At 41.4% G+C, this 23,548-nt stretch overlaps 1 protein-coding gene and 1 long non-coding RNA gene across 5 annotated transcripts in view; one reads left to right on the top strand and one right to left on the bottom strand.

The window, feature by feature from the left end:
• LOC139584427 (uncharacterized) overlaps positions 1–23,548 on the top strand; it is a 74,997-nt gene that overhangs the window by 22,957 nt on the left and 28,492 nt on the right. The gene's annotated exons all lie outside the window — the stretch shown is intronic.
• syt9b (synaptotagmin IXb) lies at positions 597–21,597 on the bottom strand. Of its 3 annotated transcripts, none has more exons than XR_011676761.1 (8): positions 21,073–21,594; positions 14,037–14,400; positions 13,394–13,934; positions 3,662–3,782; positions 3,206–3,377; positions 2,463–2,592; positions 1,483–1,603; positions 597–1,279 (listed from the first exon to the last, which is right to left on the bottom strand). XR_011676761.1 is itself a non-coding variant. In XM_071416254.1 (8 exons), exons 1-8 carry the CDS (start codon positions 21,218–21,220, stop codon positions 1,208–1,210), a joined length of 1,659 nt encoding a protein of 552 aa, XP_071272355.1. In that variant the 5' UTR covers positions 21,221–21,597; the 3' UTR covers positions 597–1,207. The 3 variants fall into 3 exon arrangements, 2 of the variants coding, with proteins under 2 accessions (XP_071272355.1, XP_071272356.1); XM_071416254.1 differs by having other exon boundaries at positions 1,483–1,593; positions 21,073–21,597; XM_071416255.1 differs by lacking the exon at positions 1,483–1,603 and having other exon boundaries at positions 21,073–21,590.

Genomic DNA, 23,548 nt, shown 5'->3' with positions numbered 1-23,548 from the left:
TTTTGATAGAGCAGACATTTCCATATATTTTTGTTAGCTCCATGTGTGACACAACCCCACCTCGTTACTGTTTGTTTGGCTGTCAACAGTCTCGGCATCCGTCGTGTTTGTCAGTGTCTGTGGCCAGTTGGGGACTTATAACCCCCCTCCAACCGCAGGTGTGAAGAGAGTGGGTTTGTGGGGAAAAGTGTTCAGGACAGGCTCTAAGGCCTGTGTGTTTATTTTCTCTTTTCTTCCTGACACAGCAATTCACTGTTGAGATCGTAAAATCACCTGTCTGTCTTTGTGTGGTAAACTTAATGAACATACTTTTTTGTGGATAGGCCATCTGTAGATGCTCTACCGACTATCACTAATATTTCAGCTAACTATCCACTGACCCTAGCCCTAACCTTTACCCGTATTCTAAACCTGATGAGAACTTGTTCTCAACTAGCCTACCTGGTTAAATAAAGGTGGGAAAAAACCTAACCCTCACAGTAGCCTTAGCAAGCTGCTTATCAACAGATGGTCCTACTATCCGCAAACTATCTGTAGAGCATGTTGTGTCAAAGCTTTCTAGAAGTATGTGCATTCTTCAGTATGATCACTGGAACTACTATATAAATATTTATTTAGTAACATCTGAATGGACAATTTACATACTAGGTCTTAGTTTCATGGTACATTTTGTGCTTACAGTATGCTAGTATTTCACATGTAATCAACCAAAGAGCATAAGAAATGACAATATTACAGGAAAAAAGAAAGAACCCATGCACTGTACCCAAAGAACAAATACCAATTAATTGTAACAATGTGTGATAAACAAGACATAAACAAGACTATACAGTTACCTCCCAACTGAAACTGGAACACTTTGTTGCGTTTTAAACAAATAGTACTAATGAATGGCCACTGGACATGCAGTTTACTAAACATGGTCCCCCATGCAAGAATGTCACGGAGGCACAGACTCTGCGGTGGGAGCACATAGGGCTGGTTTCTCGGACATGGTTTAAGCCCGGTCCTGGATCAAAAGCACTGTTAAATGGAGATTCTCTATGTAGCATGTTTTTTAGTCCAGGACTAAGCTTAATCTGTGTCGGGGAAACTGAGTGTAACATCTACCATCAGCTTAATGCTCTCCTACTCTTTTGATGCTGAGGCTCTCTGTTGATCCTCTTCTTCACCACCCTGTGTTCTCCACATAATAATAATAATAATATCATGGTGAGGGAGGAGTCTTCAGCGAGTTGGTGGAACCGCCCTGACTTCCACCTGCAGTCTGGCCCACCCACTAGAGAACACACAGATAGGAGACAGAAACACAGTCAGAGAGATGAACATAACAACCAGGCTACAGTATATGAGGTCTAGGAATACAATGGACAGCTGAATTGCACGAAGAGGAAAGATTCAGAAGAGAAATCTAATTTCGGGCAAATGGAAACTAGGAGGCTGAAGTCACATAATGCACTCTGAAGATTTCATTCGTTTTACCCCAAAATTGTTCTCTGTGTGTACGGTCCGGCCCCCCTTTGCGTTCTGTTGCGCCTCTGTCCACAAATCAATTGTCACGCACTGTGCCTCCGCAATGCCATGCTCCGTTTCCTAAAAAACACTAATTCAATGTTTCTACTTTTAGAGGACCTCCAATTCAGATTGCAGTTCCTTTAACAACTAGGATGCATTTACCAGCTGGCATTTAATAGCTTAAAAAGGATGGATGGATGGATGGATGGATGGGGAGAGAGAGGTCAGGTTTGAGCACAGTTTAAATGGCTGTTTTAGAGAGCATATTAATAAAGAGGGTGTGGCCTGGGATGTGAATTATTGATGACAACTGTCTGTGGTCTTGAGGGTCAGCGAGTCTTGCACAAAGATTTCAAAACACCAAGGCATGAACAGACGCGAGGGGAAAATAATGAAAAGTCAAGTGTGTGTGCGTGCGTGCGTGCGTGTGGTTGATGGGTTAAGTAAGCTTCTGTTTGGTTCTGTTTGGTTCTAGTGAATACACCCCAGGGCTGACTGTGCAGCTACAATGTTAGTCAATGACAGGCACTTCAGTTATTTCACTATGTAGGCTGCATGACTGTAATTGTTTATGTAGTCCAGGAACTGTTTCTGGTCAATTAATGAGGGTGGAGGAGTAGTGTTTCTAAATAGCTTAGTGAATGAAGCCTCTTCCTCTCCTCCTCTCCCACTACATGGATGGATTGTTGTGTTTATGGCACATCAAGTCAAGTAGACATTTGTGTTATGTTATCCCGCTTGTCATTTATTGTCCCTATACACGCTGTAGAAGGAGAGCTCTATGGCGTCTACTTCCCCTTGAGATGTGTGGTCATAATGTCAAGGATTTCTTCTTCCATCAATATACACATTGACTCCCATAGAAAGACGGACGGACGGGCAGACATACAGTATTAATGGATTGACACACACACACACACACACACACACACACACACAAACTGTACCTCTACTAGGGGGTGCCAGTGGGCGATGGGCTTGCGGGGGTACGACAGCATCTCGTTCCAGTGGCCTCGACCCAGGCTCTCTGCCTCGTTGCCCACCCTACACACTCCAATGATCTCGTTGTGACCTACACTGTGGGATGGGGGTCACATCAAACATACAGTCTCATCAAAACCTTCTGTTTCCATACATGCACTCCCATTCATGTTTTTGTTTAAAATCATGTGGATTTGTGCTTGTCTACACATTTTCACTTAATAATAATAAAAATCATATCGTAAGTATGTCTTACAGAATAAAAAGCCCTGTAGGTTTGGTATCCTGTACAACAGCGTGTTCTTTGGTGTAATAATTATAGTGATGTTTGGCAGATTATACTCCTCAAATATTTACTCTGAACAGCATCAGGAGGCAAGGAGTCTGTACTCTGTGTTCTCCAGGCTTGTTCGTCAAACTTTTTCGTTTTTTTTTTTTAAATGTTGTTTTCGCTCTCTCTCTCTATTGAGCTGGGTTAACAGAATGCCAGCTGCTTTCCAAACCCATGAACAACTAAAACGTGTTACACTTAGGGAGGCTCAGCTATGTGTTTGGATATGTCTAATATACTGTTTTCTCAGTTTCTGTTCAGTGTATCGTAGTCACCACAAACTTGTCGGCTATTTGCAGAAAATAAAACAGAAACGGCTGCCATAACGATAGGGGGGTCAGTTCATTGAAGCTTTGCAAAATGTTTTAATGTATTTACCGATCATAGTCCATCACTGCTATTAGGAGACTGATCTGATCAATGTTCTCAGGAGGTACATCAAATACTATGGCTTCGTTGTAGACTGGATTCAGAGTGTTTCGCTTGGTGGATGTTTTTCTCTTTTTTAATCTCCGTCCCTCACACATCAAAGACACCTTCACATAGGGATCTAGAGAGAGGTGGTACACAGGGAGGGAAAGGGTAAACCCAAGGAGTAACAGATGGGGTATGTCCGCATTAGGCCTCTGGTCAAAGTACTGTACTATACAGGGAATATGATGCCATTTCGGATGCAGACAAGGCCTCGTCAACAGTCATGCTACGTTGATATGTTTTGTCATGCCTTCTGCTCATTGGCCAATGTTATTAAAAGACCGGGAGACTGAAATTACATTTGATATATTACCCTGTCATATTAGACTAGAGCCCCAGTCCCCACATGGTTGACCCTACCTGAGGCTCCAGTGATGTCCATGGCTTTGAGGTTCCTAGCCTTGATCATTGTGATGGTCAGCCTTCCAGCCGTTGGTAGGTAACACAGGGAGAACATGAGATCGCCCAAGTCCACATTGTCCTACAAAGCAATGAAAACATCAGTGAAAAATGTTTAGTAACTGAATGTCTCACGATGTCACCATACATTATAGCTCTGGCATCCCTGTTAGAGATTCTGCTGGTTCACAGTGAACCGTGTTTGAGTTAACAGGAAGAGCAGCATTCCAATTATCACCTTTGAAAATAGCTTTTCTGTGAGAGAGTGATGCGTTCGTCACCAGCATCACTCACAAGGTTAGTTACCGGCAGGGAATATGAGGCATGCACCTCACAATGGTAGGTAACCCTGACAACCCTGTTAATCCTGTAGGTTTTAGAAGCTGGGAGCCCACTCTAAATAAGCAGCATCTTCAGGCTTGGCTAGCACGAGCCTGACATCTGAATTAAGCTTTGTGTGAGTGCGTGTTTGTGTTCGTGTCACGAGGTTGATAGCACCTTAGTTGGGGAGGACGGGCTCGTGGTAATGGCTGGAGCTGAATAGGTGGAAAGGTATCAAATACATCAAACACACGGTTTCCATGTGGGTGATGCCATTCCATTCACTCCATTCCAGCCATTATTATGAGCCGTCCTCCCCTCGGCAGCCTCCACTGGTGTGAGTGTGCTCCTTAGCTCTACAGGCGTGTTATAACAGATCATTCCCCCTGTGTGAAGGTTCCCGTCAGCAGGCCCCTGGGCTCAGTGGGAGGGAAGCCCCATTATTCTGCATCAGCAGGAAAGGTCAGGCCAGCTCTCCACAGAGAAGCGCTCATTATCAGGACTGGCCTGGTCACCTCCTGCCGGGTCAGTGGTCAGTCCCAGTATCACACACACACAGCCTCCCTGAGAAGCTAGCTAGCTCACACTCTGCTGGAGCTCTGTTGCCAGGGATATCCAGCTTCTCTGCCTGGCTGTCATGGCTCTGACAAGCCCATTGTCAATATTGGCAACTGGGTTTAGTTCCTCATATACCACACTGTGTTCTCTATGGAATGGGTTTTACTAAGGGAATATGTTCACTGATGAAGTAACTGAAGTTTGAATATGCTGAAAGGCAAACACAGCTCCATTTATGCTCATTGCTCACTCAATGATGACGGACCTGAATTGGAAAATTAATTTCTGTAGGAATAGTGTCCCAAACGGTGACTTCAAAGCTCAAGTTAAGCAAAAAGTTTAAGAATAACATGCTGTCTGTCTGATGCGCTACATTATTCTAAAGTGCTGTATATGAAAAATGCATGTTGCTATAAATGGGTCTCAACTCTGATAGTTAATTACTTTGATGTTCCATTTCAAAGCCTCTAAAACACCTTGCATCACATCCACCAGAGATCAATGGACATGGTTGCTAAGGACTTGCACTAATAATGTATGCTGTTTATTGTCTTATTCTTTGTGCATCGTAATTCATGTCCTGTCCTACAAGGAATGTGAATGATTTTGGAGGTTGTTGTTGACTTTTCATTTTTTTAGACAAGGACATTGATTGGGAGTTTGAAAAAGGTCAGGTGCCATGGTGGAAAATGTAAAATTGGCACATCCATTCAAGCATCAATAAGTGTTCTTTCTGGATGGTTGTAATGGCAGATCTAATGCAATCTACTGTATCCAAAACAACATTAGGGCGCGCTAATACTGCTCTCTGGCCCGTGTCCAATATCACTATCAATTGAATCAAACAAAGGAGTTGATTTATCAAGGCTGTCAACATAGGGCAAGGAACCACAGTGACCTCTAACCTACATCATCATCAGTCCACACTTTGCAATACTGACATGGTCACTCAGAACGCACAGCAGGAGGTTTCCATCGTAAAGTGGTACAAATCACACACAGACATGCTCGGCCTCTGCACACGCACACATATACACACACACACAGAGAGGAGAGATTAGGGGTGGAACTATACAACCCATCCCTCTCAGGCTAAATAATCAAATGAACCGCTTCCATCTGCAGACTATAGCATAACAGTCCCCTCTATTCGTTGAAGCACTTCAGTCAAGTCAGTGGTGGAATTATGGTAACTTGTGCTCTTTTAATGAAATTACACTGGAGCTCTAAAGGCCCCCAATATGGCTGAGTGAGAATGCTGGCAGTCTATCTTCTGTAATTATCCATCACCCTGGGATCTCGCTCTCTCTCTTTTTAAAGGGCCTCTTAATAGACAGGGTGTGTTGCTACCATGTTAGTAGAGAGAAACAGAGGGAGACAAAGGGAGATGGAGAGGGGAAATGGCTTTGCGATAGCCGCCGTGTGTAAGACCATGTCATCTTATTACAACATTAGACCGTAAGTCAGCAGTTGTGACTCATTGTGGAACGACATGATTCCCCACTTTAGCTGTGCTACCCTGGGCTGCTATCTGCTAAATGTACACTGACAGAATCAGAGTAGCTAACACATTCAAACCACCTAAGGTAGTACTCATGTTTGACTAGTTAACAATAACAGAGTTTGGGATGATTCTATTGTCATCTTGTGAATAAAAGATTCTTAAAGGCCCAATGCAGCCGTTTTTATATCAATATCAAATAATTTCTGGGTAACAATTAAGTACCTTACTGTAATTGTGGGCAAAAATGATATTGAGCAAAAATGACTTATAATGGGGAGGGGAAAACTGGAGGAAACTGAAAACTCTCTTTGTTATTGGTCTATTAACCAATTTACCCCATCGTGATGCCACTATGGAAAGCCGAAACTTCCGCCCATGCAAACCTGCTGATTAGAAGGTCCTGTGTAGATTGTATTTCCAACCAGCAACTATCAGGAAATAACACTGATCCAATTTTTGGTAACACTTTATTAGGGAAGTCCATCTGTAGATGCTCTACATCAGTAACATTTCAACTAACTATCTACTAACCGTTATCCTAACCCTAAACTTAACCTTAACACTTACCCTTATTCTAAACCTAATCCTAACCGTAACCTTAACAAGCACTTGCTTATCAACGCTACATATTCGTTGCCAAACCCACTGGCTCCAGGTCATCTATAAGTCTTTGCTAGGTAAAGCCCCACCTTATCTCAGCTCACTGGTCACCATAGCGACACCCACCCGTAGTACGCGCTCCAGCAGGTATATTTCACTGGTCGTCCCCAAAGCCAACACCCCCTTTGGCCGCCTTTCCTTCCAGTTCTCTGCTGCCAATGACTGGAACGAATTGCAAAAATCACTGAAGCTGGAGACTTAGATCTCCCTCTCTAACTTTAAGCATCAGCTGTCAGAGCAGCTTACCGATCGCTGAGGCTGTACACAGCCCATCTGTAAATATCCCATGCAACCAACTACCTACCTCATCCCCATATTTGTTTTTCTGCTCTTTTGCACACCAGTATTTCTACTTGCACATCCTTATCTGCATATCTATCACTCCAGTGTTAATTGAAAAATTGTAATTGCGTCGCCACTATTGGCCTATTTATTGCCTTACCTCCTTACTTCAGTTGCACACACTGTATCCAGATTTTTCTACGTTAGGATATGCATATTCTTGGTACCATTTGAAAGGAAACACGTTGACGTTTGTGGAAATGTGAATTGAATGTAGGAGAATATAACACAATAGATCTGATAGAAGAAAATACCAAATATATATATATATATATATATTTTTTTTTCTACCACCATCTTTGAAATGCAACAGAACAGTTCCTACATCTATCCACAAGATGGCAGCAGTGTATGTGCAAAGTTTCAGATGGATAACTTGAAGTATGAGCAAACTACATGACATTTAGTGAAGTCACCCGGGTATATTTGGGCAAATCGTGAAGGAGACATTCATATTCAATTTTTCTGCTAGAATATCGTCAAATCTGTATACTTGGACTTTGATTGAGCTTTTCCAGTATTAGTATCCATATTATAAGTTCAACATTTGCAAAACAACCATTTTTCATAACTTTATAACTCTCCATATTCTTTTAATTTTTGTTCAAAAGGCTGGCTGTCGCACAAGGTTAGCAGCTACATTTCGCGACAGATACTGGGATACTCCCGTAAAGCCCAGCTCATTGGCTCTCTAGCTAGCTTTGTTTGACCCCGATTGGTGCTTATTTGACAAAGTTACAGTCGATCAAGTGAAGACCGCCCACATCATCTGCGTGCCATGAAGGAGTCGCTGTCTAAACAAATGTTGTGTCCTATAGGATATACTACACCCCTAATGATATAGTGAAGTCTTGTTACGTTCTAGGATCTTTGAGGAATACATACGAACGTGATTTGACTGGTTGAAACAACGTTTAGGGTTAGATTTTCACAGATTCCTTTCTTTGCAAATTGAACGAGTGGAAATACAAAATCGATCATGCATGCTATATGGACCTTTTTTAGGATATGAAAAAGGATTTAATCTAACAAAACGACACTTCATGTTATCTCTGGGACCCTTTTGGATTATAAATCAGAGCAAGATTTCCAAATATAAGTACACATTTCACCTTCAGAGGTGAATTTTTCAAACCTTATCGTGGTGAAAAAGTATTTTGTTGTTAGGAGCTCTCCTCAAACAATAGCATGGCATTTTTTCACAGTAATATCTACTGTAAATTGGACAGTGCAGTTATATTAACAAGAATTTAAACTTTCAGCCGATATAAGACACTTATATGTACCGACATTTGTTGTTTCTCTAAAGTCTGCGATGGTGACACAAGGCGCTGCACAATGGGACGCCTATCCCTAAGAATTAAATAAAGGTGAGATAAAAAAATAAAGATAGTATGGCCATCTGTGGAGCATCTACATAGACTATCCAGACTATCCAAATAAAGTGTGACCAAATGCTTTTATAGTGTTAGTTTCATCAGCTGTTGTACAATATGATATAAAACACAGAAAAACTGAATTTTGACTGCACTGGGCCTTTAATACTCAATGAACCTGGTCGGAATGTGAACAACATTTGGATGTGTTGCTTTTCAGTGGTGACAGGTCTTCTCTCAGCAGTTGGCCTAGTAAATCATCCTGATTGACCTTTTCCTCTTCCCTCTGTCATTCTCTCAACCTGATAAATGGATTGCCCTTTACGTACTTTACTCTTCAATATATTTATATTACTTACTTAATTCTCTTCATTCCTGGAGGAACATAGGGCCTGAATATATTTATAGATGACCTTAAAATAGTTGAAAAACAAAAATGCAGCGCTGCATCACTCTCATAGGCCTAGATAATGCCTTAAAGCTGGAATCAATAATAGTGAAACTGCCACGTCCGTTTGCGATATTGCAACAAAGTTACTGCAAACAATGAACACTGTTTTTTTTTCTAGCTCGTTCCAGTCGCTACCTGCAGCGAACTGAAAAGACGAGCGACCCAGGGATGTGTGTGCTTTGGGGACCTTTAACAGAATGTGACTGGCAGAACGGGTGTTGTATGTGGAGGATGAGGGCTGCAGTAGGTATCTCAGATAAGGGGGAGTGAGGCCTAAGAGGGTTTTATAAATAAGCAACAACCAGTGGGTCTTGCGACAGGTATACAGAGATGACCAGTTTACAGAAGAGTATAGAGTGTATTGATGAGTCCTATAAGGAGCATTGGTGGCAAATCTGATGGCCGAATGGTAAAGAAAATCTAGCCGCTCAAGAGCACCCTTACCTGCCGATCTATAAATCATGTCTCCATAATCTAGCATGGGAAGGATCGTCATCTGAATCAGGGTTAGTTCATCAGCTGGGGTGAACGAGGAGCGATTACGATAGAGGAAACAAAGTCTAGATTTAACTTTAGCCTGCAGCTTTGATATGTGCTGAGAGAAGGACAGTGTACCGTCTAGCCATACTCCCAAGTAGTTGTATGAGGTGACTACCCCAAGCTCTAAACCCTCAGAGGTAGTCTTCTTACCAAACCATATTACATTTGTATTGGAGGTGTTCAGAACAAGGTTAAGGGCAGAGAAAGCTTGTTGGACACTAAGAAAGCTTTGTTGTAGTGCGTTTAACACAAAATCCAGGGAGGGGCCAGTTGAGTATAAGACTGTATTATCTGCATATAAATGGATGAGAGAGCTTCCTACTACCTGAGCTATGTTGTTGATGTAAAAACTTCTTAGGGCTAGGGGTCCTGCTAGCGGGACAACTTCCAGTTAAACTGGAGTGCGTGCAATTCAAATAAATAATCATAAATAATATAGATTTTAAACATTTATGTACATATAAACTTAAATTCTTGTTAATCTAACTGCACTGTCCGATTTACAGTAGCTATTACAGCGAAAACATGCCATGCGATTGTTTGAGGATGGCACCCCACATCAACATATTTTTTCACTGGCACAGGTTTCATACATTCACAAATAACGATTAAATATTCACTTACTTTTTGAAACTCTTCCTCTGATTTGTCATCCAAAGGGTCCCAGTTATAACATCTAGTGTTGTTTTGTTAGATAAAATTCTTCTTTATATCCCAAAAAGTTTGTTTAGTTGGTGCCATCGATTTGAGTATTCCACTCGTTCAACATGCAGAGAAAGGAAACATAAATCTACCCCTAAACTTTGTTTCAACAAGTCAAAATAGGTTTCTATTTACTCCTTAGATACCCTAAAACGTAATCAAACTATAATATTTCTTACGGAAAGAAGTATGTTCAATAGGAAACCGATTTTTAGCAGGTGTGTAATGTCTTAATAGCGCACGCAAACACAAATTTCCAAGACTGTGTCCTTCTGCTAAAACTGATATTTCTTATTTGTTTTTGAAGTTACAAGCCTGAAACCTAGAACATGGACTGCTGACACCCTGTGGAAGCCATAGGAATTACATCCAGGGAGCTAATTTTCAATATGACCTTTCTTTTGAATTTCTAAGAGGATGGTCTCTCATAATAAAACATTCTGGTTGTTTTTTCTTTGGATTTTCTCCTACCATATATATTGTGTTATATTCTCCTACATTATTTTTAACATTTTTACACACTTCAAAGTGTTTTCTTTTCAATGGTACCAATTTATATGCATATCCTGGCTTCAGGGCCTGAGCTACAGACAGTTTACTTTGGGCACGTCATTCAGACAGGAAGTGGAGAAAAAAGGAGCCCTATTAAGAAGAGCGTGGGGCCTAGGATCGAGCCTTGGGGTACACCCTTGGTAACAGGCAGTGGCTGAGACAGCAGATGTTCTGACTTAATACTCAGCACTCTTGAGAGAGGTAGTTAGCAAACCAGGCCAAAGACTCCTCAGAGACACCAATACTCCTTAGCCGGCACCCACACGGCCACACAGAGTTCAAGTAACAGACACATCTCAACATGTTCAGAGGAGACTGCGTGAATCAGGCCTTCATGGTCGAATTTCTGCAAAGAAACCACTACTAAAAGTAAACCATCTGCAGTGGATCATGTCACAAACAGTCATTCTATTAATCAAAAATACTATCTAATTACAAATGTCCCAAGTTGGCTCAGATCAGTACTATTGAATGTTGTGGCAGGGACACAGATTACTGCGCTCTTTGTAATCTTTGTTATAACAGCCCAACAATTCATGTGAACCTGAAGAGGCTATTGGTCTTCTACTGAGTTCTAGAATAGATGAGTTAAGCTGTGTCTAATTAAAAGTGTTACCAAGGTGGTAAACAGCAACAGGTCCCTCCATCCGTACAGATCCAGATCCTTCATCTTCCTGACAGGATAAACCGCCATTGATCCTGTTCTATTGTCTAACGGTTCAATTCAACACTCATAAAGGTGGCTGTCTGACCTAGAGGCTTATAGAGACCAAGTAAAAGGTTTGGAACTGGTGCACTTGTATGGGTATTTGTATCTCTCTCTGGTCCTGGAAGGTGTGGGATATGGTAAAAAAAAAACATTTCAAACATTTACCATTACTTGTAATTTATGTTATCAAAGAAGTAGGTGGTGTGTAAGATTTTCAAACAGTATTCTTGACCTCCTTACTCTTCATGCGATCCTACAGTTTTTATTTATGGAGATGTAGCACTTTAAGGCCAAATGTGATGCCAGTTTACAGCTTTTATGTTACATATGAGATGTTTGAAACCCAACTTCACCCTGAGGTATGATTTATGCATGGCCTAGTGCTTGGACTTCTGATGTCCCATGCTCTGTTCCCAGGGGGGCTGCCCCAGTTGGCTGAGTGGCTGTGTGTGTGCGTGTGTGTATTTGTGTACATTATGTTTGTCTACATTATGTCTGTGTGTGTGTGGCCATTTGTGTGTGTATGTGACTGTGTGTGTACTTGCTTACACTTTAAGGCAAACCTATGGCTCCCAAGTGAGCTCACCCGCATGACACAGGATGTAGATGTTTAAAAAAAATAAAAAATTATCTAGCAAGTCGCCAAGCTTGACATTCTCTGAGAGTCAACATGTGAAAGTCTGACCTGAGGAAAGCTGTGAAAATATCTACTCTAAGTCTTTTAGCCTATATTTCCCACCTTATTTAAAGTGACTGGCTGTTAATGGATTGATAGCTTTTAGATCTGTCTTTAATTTGCCTTCAATCTTCCACTAACCTTTCTCCACGTCATACCTTTTAGCAATTCTAATCCAAATGCACAGAAATATGGACAGTTGGAAGTTTACATACACTTGAGCCAAATACATTTAAACTCAGTTTTTTTTACAATTCTTGACATTTAATCCCAGTAAAAATTCCTTGTCTTAGGTCAGTTAGGATCACTGCTTTATTTTAAGAATGTGAAATGTCAGAATAATAGTAGAGAGAATGATTTATTTCAGCTTTTATTTCTTTCATCACATTCCCAGTGGGTCAGAAGTTTACATACACCCAATTAGTATTTGGTAGCATTGCCTTTAAATTGTTTAACTTGGGTCAAACTTTTAACAAGGCACACCTGTTCATTGAAATGCATTCCAGGTGACTACCTCATGGAACTGGTTGAGAGAATGCCAAGAGTGTGCAAAGTTATCATCAAGGCAAAGGGTGGCTACTTTGAAGAATCCCAAATATAAAATATATTTTGACTTGTTGAACACTTTTTTGCTTACTACATGATTCCATATGTATTATTTCATAGTTTTGATGTCTTCACTATTATTCTACAATGTAGAACATAGTAAAAATAAAGAAAAACGCTTGAATGAGTAGGTATGTTCAAACTTTTGACTGGTACTGTATATATTTCACTGAGACTACAGTCCTTCCTTGAGACTGCAGACAACTTACAATCCTTCAATGACACCATAGTTCTTATTTCTTCAGTGAGACTCCAATGAGACTGTAGAAGCCTATTGAGACTCCAGAGCCTTTCTAACATGTCCAGTGAGATTCAATGGAACAGACGAAACCTTCAGTATGTTACAACTCCCTATAGTGATCCATGTAGTCCATGTGAATAATCTAGACAATCTCCAGCTCTGTATCCTCTCATGTAAAAGCAGCCTCTTTACTGCCAACTGAAATGTAGGTCACTACCCCATGTGTTTCCTGGTGTGATCATGTATTATTCACTCATCTAAGTATATTTTTATGTTAGCCTTCTTTTAACACCATGGGGGTGGTTCTTGGGGAACAGTGACTCCCCACTAAACTCTCTTAGATAATGTCTCCTTATTCACTAATTCATTAAGTCACAATAGTGTATTTATTGTTGCTTGTCCATGTACCTAAGACAATATGAACTGTATTGAGAGACATAAAGAGGTTAGCTTACCAAGGTGACGTACTGGATGTCCCTACAGAGTTTAGTCTCTCTGGGGAAGTCTGCTAGGTCCAGGAAGTTATCCACCACCACCTGGCCAATGATGTCGTGGCGGGAGAAGCGGTCAAAGTCGTAGACACTGAAATGCAGTTTGCGTGTGGGCAGCTCAGCGTAGGCCACAGGGAACAGGAAGACCTCATCGAACACGGGGTTGAGGGTCTTGCGGTGAACCTTGGTCTGGTGCTTGGTCTTGCGGTCGGGCAGCAGGTAGATTTTTATATAAGGGTCAGAGGTTCCTGTGAAGTCCTTGGCCGGTAAGTCCTGGGCCTTGTGGATCTTGATGATGAGCTGCTCCAGGTCACAGTCGAACTTGAGGATGAAGTGTATCCGGCCGCAGCTGTCGGCCCTCCTGCCGTCGTCCGTGTCCACGGAGTGCTGCTTATAGAGCTCAGGTTTGATCCGCCCCAGAGTGGCCAGGGACTCCTGTCTCTGGAACTGGCCCATGTTGAAGTCTGGGTTGGACAGGTTCATCTGGCGGCGGAAGGAGTTGTGCCTACAGAGGGTAGAGAAACCAGTTATCATTAGCTATCTATAGACCTAATGCAACAGGGTTAGTTGAATTGCCTTGTTATTGTTTCTGTTTTGTGGGGCTGACCGGACAGAGGAGGTGGGTTCAGTGATCTGGCGCTGCACGCGGGCAATGTGGCGGATGTGGTTCTCCTTGGGCTTGGACTGGACCTCCAGGGGGATGTCTGGGGACGTGTGGCTGATCTTCATGGCTGACTCTGGTGCTAAAAGGCCTGAGGGCTCCTTGACACAGTCCTCGCTGTACTCATTCTCCACCCCATCCATCTCCATCAGGACTGGCTGCTGGTCCCCGTGGCCATCCTTCAAGCCCTCGGGAAGGCCACGGTCGCACCATGGCACCCAGCACAGCTTCCATGAAAAGAAGAGTGAGACCCCGAAAAGAGCCAGGCCACAGGTGGTCACCAACAGTGACAGCAGGCTCACCGAAACATCTGGACAGACAGAACCATTGTGAGAGATGGAATTAGGGATAGTACAAAGATATTTTTTGTATTGATATCAACATATTATTATGCTATTAACTTTTCTTTATATCTCTCAATGTTTTCCTCATCTTGATATTGCACAAAAATGTGTACTTTATCATAAACATCACTGTAATGAAAGACGTAAGGGCAATTTGATGGACATTGTCCTCTGGATTTTAAGACTAGGCCTGCAACTGTATCCATTAGCAAGGGATGAAAAACTCTGATGGGTTTTAGCAGGTTATAGAGTACTGCTCAGTCAACATTAACTCATCAGTAAGTCCTCCCATCTCAAATGGCCTCTCACAGACAGTGAAAGGGAACAGGCTTATGTCTGAGATAGAACACACCAGGCTATCAGTATAAGTTCCAGTTCTCATAAAGAGCATCTCACTACCTGATGAATGAGCTCACCCTGTCTCTGTGTGGTCCCGTGTGGCTCAGCTGGTAGAGCATGGCGCTTGCAACGTCAGGGTTTGTGGGTTCGACTTCCATGGGGAACCAGTACGAGAAAATGTATGAACTCACTACTGTAAGTCGCTCTAGATAAGAGCGTCTACTAAAATGTTAATGTAATGTCTCCCCTCAGTCATTGTGAATCAGGCTATACAGACACCGAGGGCTTTTGGTCCACAGTGAATAAGCCCCTGTCAGTGTCCTGCAACTGCCATAGCTTCCAATCAGATCTATTGTGTACACTGTCTGTCGGCCGTACTTCCCTTTGATTATCTAGAGCAGTGGAGGGAAATGGAGCCTCATTTGGTGTTGAGTTATTCCTCCCACCACTCCATCCTGGTTGGGCTTTGCAGCTCTGCAGTACACATTCACAGTGTGCAGCCAGGGATCCATGGGCTCATTGGGCTGGCCCACATACTGCACTGGAGACCAACTGGGGCTTCTGCACTAAGCCATAGAGAGATGGCATGCCCAGACATTGTGGGACCAGTTTTTGAGGATTCACTCATCTGGTTGTCTGCTATTTTGACAATCTTTGGTATATCTAAATTTGGCTGTTCTAAAAAGAGAAGAAATCAAGGACACTATATGAGGAGTTCCCTTGCTAATTGAATGTATGAAAGTTGTTGTCCCACCAAACTCCCAGCCCTCCTGGGACAAATCTGCTATCCTAAAACTGACAAGGTGCAATCAATATAATGTGCTCTAAATACCACTGCCTCTAATTAAATCTGCAGCTCAATTCATTACAAACACGACACAGGGTTAAAGTTAAAAAACTTTCTCAAAGGAATACTGACTGACATGTTTAATTAGCACTGGCTTAATTATTTTAATTATTAATATTGTATTAATCAACCACAAGCAACCACCCAACACTAGCACTCACACACACACACACACACACACACACACACACACACACACACACACACACACACACACACACACACACACACACACACACACACACACAACCCAAATGTGTAGACATGCTGATTTCACGTGTGCATATCATTTTTTATAATTGTGTATCCAGTATGTATAGAACTATGTGTATTCAATGTGCTGTATAGGGGATATAATGTACTAATTAGGCAGCCCTGCTATGGTTGTGTTTGCTCATACTGTGGATTAGAGAACAAATTATGGTGGAACAACATGTGGTTCCCTTGATAGGGTCTATCCATATAAATGAACTGAACCTCTCTAATATTTCACACTGTAAGCATAATAGATCCTGTGTTCCATTTCAGACAGGCAGACGCTCAGGCAGACGCTCAGACAGGTTATGAGAGCAACGTGTGAAAACAGCTTTTAAAAAGAAGCCAAGGTTAAAATTACAAAGAACACTCCTACAATTCAAGCCCCACAGTCTGTCAAAGAATGTGTGAAAGATTATTTTTTTACAGTATGTCTGCTAAACTATCAAATTAGTGTCCGACAGTTTTTGGAATCACACATTTTCTCACATATTTCAATACAATATTTTATAAACAGGTGTTGGAACCGAAATTATTTACCAATCGTTTTGTTCTGAACAGAATCATAATTTTTTCTGTTCAGTTCCACTGTTCCGACCAGAAAAATAAAGTTCTGAACAGGTTCGAACCCAAAAAAAGTAACAGTTTATATTGTTCCTTTCTGTTAATTTTTAAACCTCTGAAATCATAGCTCGACATTAAATTACTTCACCAATGGATAGAGCAGGTTTCTATGGAGCGGAGCAGGCTATCTATATGAAGTGGACAGACAAGTGTAGTGTAGGATGAGAGATGCGACTGAAATTTGTGGGTGAGGAGAGCACTGTGCATGACGCACTGGGCATCTTGTTGTTATGACATGCGTTATCTGGATTAGGTCCACAGAATGTACCTACAGAGGAGCGCTTCTATGAAGGAACTTTGAATGTCTTTGAGTTGGCTTAACTAACATTTGGACCAGAGCTAGCCCTTTATCATGACTCTCAGTTCCATTACATTACACATAATGCCACCTAGAGCTGACGAGAGCTAGACCAGAGCTAGCTAACTATCAAGCTTGTGTGTGCAGAGCGGCACCAAGGGCGTAGGCATGGATGGGCCTGGGGAACCCTCCCACTCAGATTGAGCAAAAACAAAAGTAGCCTACACACACACTGGCAAAGATTTTCAGCTGTAAGTCATGAAGACAGTGGAATAAGTTTCTGAGTGACAAAGTCAGGGCTTTGCATAGGCACTTTGTTGTGTTTTTTTAAGAAAAAAATCCCTGGAATGTAAAATAACATTATTAACCAGTTCCCATGCTTTTGTTCTTGATTCCGGTTCTGTTCCAATTACATTTTTTATTTTATGGTTTTCGGTTCTGTTCCCTGAACCGATTCCAACCCCTGCTTATAAATAATGTGTGTAAAAACAATCAAATGTAAAGGCACCAACAGTCTTGAGAAATACTGTATTGGGGACTATAACAGAAGTATTGCATATCCTTTTTAAACAATGCAAAATGTTTAAATGGATCTCTTAGCGAAGATGAAACATCTAAGAGACTTCACTCACGGTGACCTGTGTTGACTGTGCCTAACGTTCTCTTTGATGATACAATTGTACGAAGGTTGTCTGATGATCAAACAAATATTTCACATGCATGATTGGTGTTGATCTTCAAAAAGAGTTGCAGGATGGATTTAAAGAGGCAATCTGGAGTTGCTACATGCATTTTGGGACTTATAAATGAATGTACTCACTGATTCTTGAAGAATATGACTTAGAAATGCATCATGTGCTTATTTCAACTGCCGTAACCAAAATATGAGTCTGTTTCACTCCAATGTTTTAACCCCTCCCTTATGTTGGATCCGGCCTACACCATTTGGGTTCCGGGTCAATTTGGCCCGTATAGTAAGTACAGTAAGTACATAAAGATTATAAATATATTAGAAATATATCCCAAAACGTATTTTCCAGTAGCTGAGATTCTTCTTTCATATGCCTTTTTCCCTGAGTTGATAGACCCAACTGTTAAAAATGTAGAGCCAAATGTTTGATTACTGTACCAAAGTCATAAATCAATCAAATTATGACATTCATGAATTTTTTTACTATTCTATTTTTACTATTCAAATTGACTTCAGATGAAGTGTTGCTCATCACAGTTTCTATGTGATCAGCACCATTCCTGTGCAGAAAGCAGCTTGTTTCTAGACCAAGGTTATATACGGTAGAACAAGGTCAAGGTCAAATTGCAGGGGTCAAATTGCGGGTCAAATTTACCCAGAACATCATGTATGTCACTTATTTTATATTCATTTTTTTAATTTATTTTTTTATCCAGTTTGAGAACCATATTTCGGAAAGTAGATGAGTGGAAAAAGTTACGTAAAATAGTATTTTTGTTCTGGGTCAATTTGACCTGGAACATAAAGGAAGGGTTAAACAACGTAAATGTAAACAAACATTGCACAGCCTCAAAACATAGTTAAAACTGTATTTTTTTTATTTCATGGAGGCTCAGTCCTTGCATCCATAGCTCCGTCTATGAATTTAAGAGTGGCATACATACATGTTTATTGATTGATCAGTTATTACTGATACTTTGGCACTTCACATGGATGCTGCATCAAAACCATTCACTTATTGTATTCAGTGGGTGCTAAAGTAACAATCAAGCTGACAAACCTCTGATTTAATCCTGAGATTTTGATGAAGAAATGTTGGATAATCACTAACATTACATGGGCTATAGCAAGAAAGATTAGATTGAGAACCACTGTGACGTGAAGTTTTATGCAGGACGTATGCGGAAGACGGAGACCAACTCAGTGGCCTTGTGGGCATGGAGATTAGAAGGTTGGGAGTTTGATCCCGAGCCGAGACATACAAAAGACTGTAAAAATGGGACCAAGTGCCTCTCTGCTTGGCATTCAGCATTACGGAAATAGATTGAGGATAAGGCCCTGTGATAGAAAAGCTTCCTGTCCAGGGGGTGTGCTTGTACATCAAGCTGCCTCACACTACAGAAACAGGAGACAGGCATGAACATAAAAATGTTCCTAAGAAGCTTCTTGAAGTGCCTTATTCTGTTGAGAGTACACTCTTGGAAAAAGGGGTTCCAAAAGAGTTCTGCGGCTGTCCCCATAGGAGAACGCTTTTTGGATACAGGTAGAACTCTTTTGGGTTCCATGTACAACCCTCTGTGGAAAGGGTTCTACCTGGAGCCAAAAGGGTTCTACCTGGAACCAAAAGGGGTTCTTCAAAGTTTTCTCCTCTGGGGACAGCCGAAGAACTCTTTTTGGTTCTAGACAGCACCTTTTTTTTAAGAGTGTAGGGATTTCATCACTGAATGATCACATTAGTTCTATATAGTGTTTGATAATATTCATCGTCCTCACAGATCCGTACACATTCACAACACTCAGTAGGTTTTGATCTACTAAAGTTTAGATTTTCATGAAGTTGAGGTACTTTGGCGATAAATGGCCCTCTGAGGGTCCTAGCTGCCCCCTTGTGGTCTCATTATAGAAGACTCCTACACCATACAGGCCTGTAGGCAGTGGGTCATATTGGCTCTCCCATTAGACCCATTGTGTTGTTTATATTAGTCTGCTACTCATCCATAGAGAGGGGAAGTCCAGGTTGTGGCCTTTCATTAAACTGTTGTCTAGTTCCTCTAGGGAAGCACACTGACTGTCATGGTTCAATAAACCTACAGCAGCAGCACCACCAACATTATGTCAATAAGTCACAATTGCAAAGGTGAGAGGTCATTTTGATATGGGGGATAGAGAGACTAGAGAGAGGGACCTTTAGAACCGATTGATTGCTTTTCCCCTAGAAGGGCTGCGGTAACAGACTGTTGGATCCACAGAAAGCTACTGGTTACTGACAATGCTATCCCACTGCCACAGAGAGAGGCTTTGTTTAGCACGAGAAGATTGTGTGAGAAACACGGAAAGAGAATTTTCCTTAACCTCATCTCTGTCCTTGATGGATTTGGATGTAAATAAGCTTTTTATTGCATTACCAGAGGATATGATATGGACTTTTCTCATCTGTCCATTGCCCGTAGGCATTTCATACCAGCAGTTTATGTAGCTTTATGGCCACTTATTTTCCTACCAAAAATCCCATTTGTAAATGTCCAGACCAGATTCTCAAGTGGGCCTGACCAAAACCAAAGCATCAAGTTTCATAGTGGTCCTCTATTATTCAGATATGGGTGGCAACATGGGAGGGTCAAAACTAGTTCCCACCCTTTCCTGGGCGGTTTTAATAGTTTTACATCTATAAAACGTTGCTTATGTGGAGCAACCTGCAGTAAATAGGTCACAGAGTTAAACGTTGAAAGATCTGTTAGCAGAACTTCTGTAGGATCATGCATGTTTAATGGAATTTGTAACATGTTTAATAAACACATCAGTCAAGCCCAGTAGCTAACCTACTGTAACAAGAGACCTCACATACCACTCTGGTCTGTGACTTGATAGTGTGTGGTGGTTGGACTGAGGTACCAACAAAATTTCCATTTGATCAATCATCACTATTTGTCACTTAAAGGTAATTTAGTTGTCAAAGTCAATATACAGCTGAAATAAATAATAAATTAATAGTCAAATTAACCTTTAGAATATAACACACTTAGGAATAATTTAGAGTGCTGCTGCCACTGGATGGTTGTGTGAGCCAGTGAGCAAGAACTTCAAAGTATTATGTTATCTGGGCAATGGTAAATGGGTGGGGCTCCTATCCCCTTCACTCTGTCAAAACACACACAAATAAAACACTCCTTTTGTGCTGCTGTAGACGCCTTGATGAACACAGGAAACCTCTTGTAGGATATTATAATAATTTTTTTATTTAACCAGAGAAGTCACTAGCCTAAGTGTATGCCATTTGCCTAAGTAGTTTACATTGTTTAAAAGGAAATTTACTATAGACTGCTATCCAGTTCTGGATAATATTGATATAGACTACTATGCAACACGTTTCTAAACCTCACTTTTCACTGGAAAAAGTGTCTTGCAAAATGTTTTAAAACCGCAGAATTTGCTATTATAACGCTCTTTTCAAAAGTGTGGATGATTAAAAATTCTGAGATTGAGTAATTGAAGAACTTTTAAATCTCACCATCCTGTACAAAATCTATCTCAAAATTGTTATAGCTAAATCAATATGTTGTATTTCACATTATTGCACAACATACCTGAGTCTGAGTATCTCGGTCTGGCAAGATCTCGAAAATAGTATATGAAATCCACACAATTGTCGTTTTGCACTTCGCCCCTAGAACATAGATCCGACAGCAGTTCTAGAGCCTTTCGACAAATCTCGTCCTCTCTGTCTCCAGGCATTTCCCACCAGCATCCTTCTGAATGTAGGGGCTCTTCCGCAGCTCCACACCACTCCTAACGCCTATCTAGACCCCGATCCCCGGTGCCGGGAGCAGACAGTCATCCCAAAGAGCACTTTTTGCCTACACCAGCATCACGCAAGCGGAGAGTGGAGAAAAGCTTTATCCAACTAAGTTTTGCTCAGAAATATTACTTTAGTTTGAATATAAAGTGTGGAAATATTGTGCCACTGTTTGAATCCATCCACTGACATTCGCTATCATTCGTCGTGCCTGCGTTGTGCGCTGTTCAGTAGACTGTGGTGCTGAATTACAGAGCTGCGCTCGTCAAGGTCTTGAATGAATGGCTTTGACGGCGCTCAATTATTTCTCAATGCACACTCACAGGAATCTCCGTTCTGCCTACCCACCCCCCACTATTGTCCTCGCATCACAGCGCGTCCTATCGTTTCCTGCAGAGCAAGTGATGGAACAAGCAATACAAACACAGACAATCTTTCAAGGTTTGTTGTTATTAAATGCTCAGTCGTGGATATTCAGTGTGATGAAGGATACTTTCAATGTTAAGTCTTCAAGTAGAGCTTTGATCATCTGACACTTTGTATTTTTGTTACAGTCTACATCATTATTATATGTTCTTTATCCCTAAAGCTAAAACGTTTTATATTTTGCTATGATTCATGCTTTCTCCAATAGTTTATTCTTTAGAACCCAGTTTGTAATCTATGTAAAACGTTGGTAACTTATTGCTGTGTTTAAAGCCTATTGACAAGGCCTTCAATTAAATGTTTTTGTTCTCAATGGACTTACATGGATCAAGAATGGTTAACCAATATAAAAAAAACACAATTCTGTTCCCTCTCTGAGTTGCACAGTAATCCCAGCATTGATTTGTCACTTTGTAAAGCACCATGTCTGACCTTTAGTCGCTAAACTAATTAGGGGAAAGGACAGTAAATGTCAGCTGGTTGTAAATTAGCAAAGTAAGGCCTTTTTCATGTTCCCTAGCTATTCAACATGTAAGATATCAACAACAAAAAACTTATCTAAAGTTATTAACTTGAAAAATTTCATACACTTATAGGAAAATATGCTTTTCATTCTCCAGCCTCTGCTATGAGTTTTTTTGTTTTTTTCCATGAACCGTACTTTCCTAAAGGCCTACATTCTACTTTATCGAGAAGCCTTGGTTATCAGTGCTAACTACAGATTCTGGGTTCGAGTCCAGGCTCTGTCGCAGCCGGCCGCGACCGGGAGACCCATGGGGCGGAGCATAATTATCCCAGATTCGTTTGGGTTATGGGAGGGTTTGGACGGCAGGGATGTCCTTGTCCCATCGCACACTATTGACTACTGTGGCGGGCCGGGCACAGTGCACGCAAACACAGTTGCCAGATGCACAGTGTTTCCTTTGACACATTGGTGCGGCTGGCTTCCGGGTTAAGTGGGCAGTGTGTCAAGAAGCAGTGTGGCTTGGTAGGTTGTATTTCGGAGGACGCACGGTTCTCGACCTTCGCCTCTCTTGAGTCCATATGGGAGTTGCAGCGATGAGACAAGACTGTAACTACCAATTGGATACAACGAAATTGGGGAGAAAACGGGGTTAAAAAAAACAACAGCCTTGGCTATCAGTGCTAACTTGTGGTGCTGATATCAGGGAGTCTCGGCCATGTACGTAGGCTGACAGTACTGTACGTGGCCTTCAGATTGCAGGCCTGCATAAGACAAAGCCAAAGGAGCTAGCGAGGAGCTACTGCTCTGTCATGGGCAGCCTATCTGTCTGGAGAAGAAGGTGCTTTCTGTATCCATAAGTGTCAAGATACTGTATCTGTCATTTGAATTGTTTGAATCCTTCAACACTAATGTGATTTGTGGATTCAAATGAAGTATTTCAAATGTGTTTGTGTGTGTGTAGGTGCTGTAGAACCCATTTCCACAGAGGGTTCTACTGTACATGGCAGAGGTGGGACCAAGTCATTGTTTTACAAGTCACAAGTAAGTCTCAAGTCTTAGCACTCAAGTCCCAAGTCAGGACAGGCAAGTCCGAGTCAAGTCCCAAGTCAGGACAGGCAAGTCCGAGTCAAGTCTCAAGTTCTAAACTTTGAGTTAAGTCCTAAACAAGTCATAATGTGCACTTCACCCAATATAATACTATTTCATATTTTTAACAAGAGTAATAGTTAGTATATTACATTCATGCAAATCTTGAATGCTTTTAAAAATATATATTTATTACTTTCCAAATAAATGTTATATTTCCATGGAAATACATGGGTAGCCATAAGACACCCCCCCCCCCCCCCCCAATAGAGATCGACTATCGAGGATG

The sequence above is a fragment of the Salvelinus alpinus genome, chromosome 9 (assembly GCF_045679555.1).
Source record: "Salvelinus alpinus chromosome 9, SLU_Salpinus.1, whole genome shotgun sequence".
NCBI classification, from domain to species: domain Eukaryota; kingdom Metazoa; phylum Chordata; class Actinopteri; order Salmoniformes; family Salmonidae; genus Salvelinus; species Salvelinus alpinus.
The sequence above is the reverse complement of the archived record's forward strand: the minus strand, read 5'-3'. Positions and strand labels throughout refer to the sequence as shown.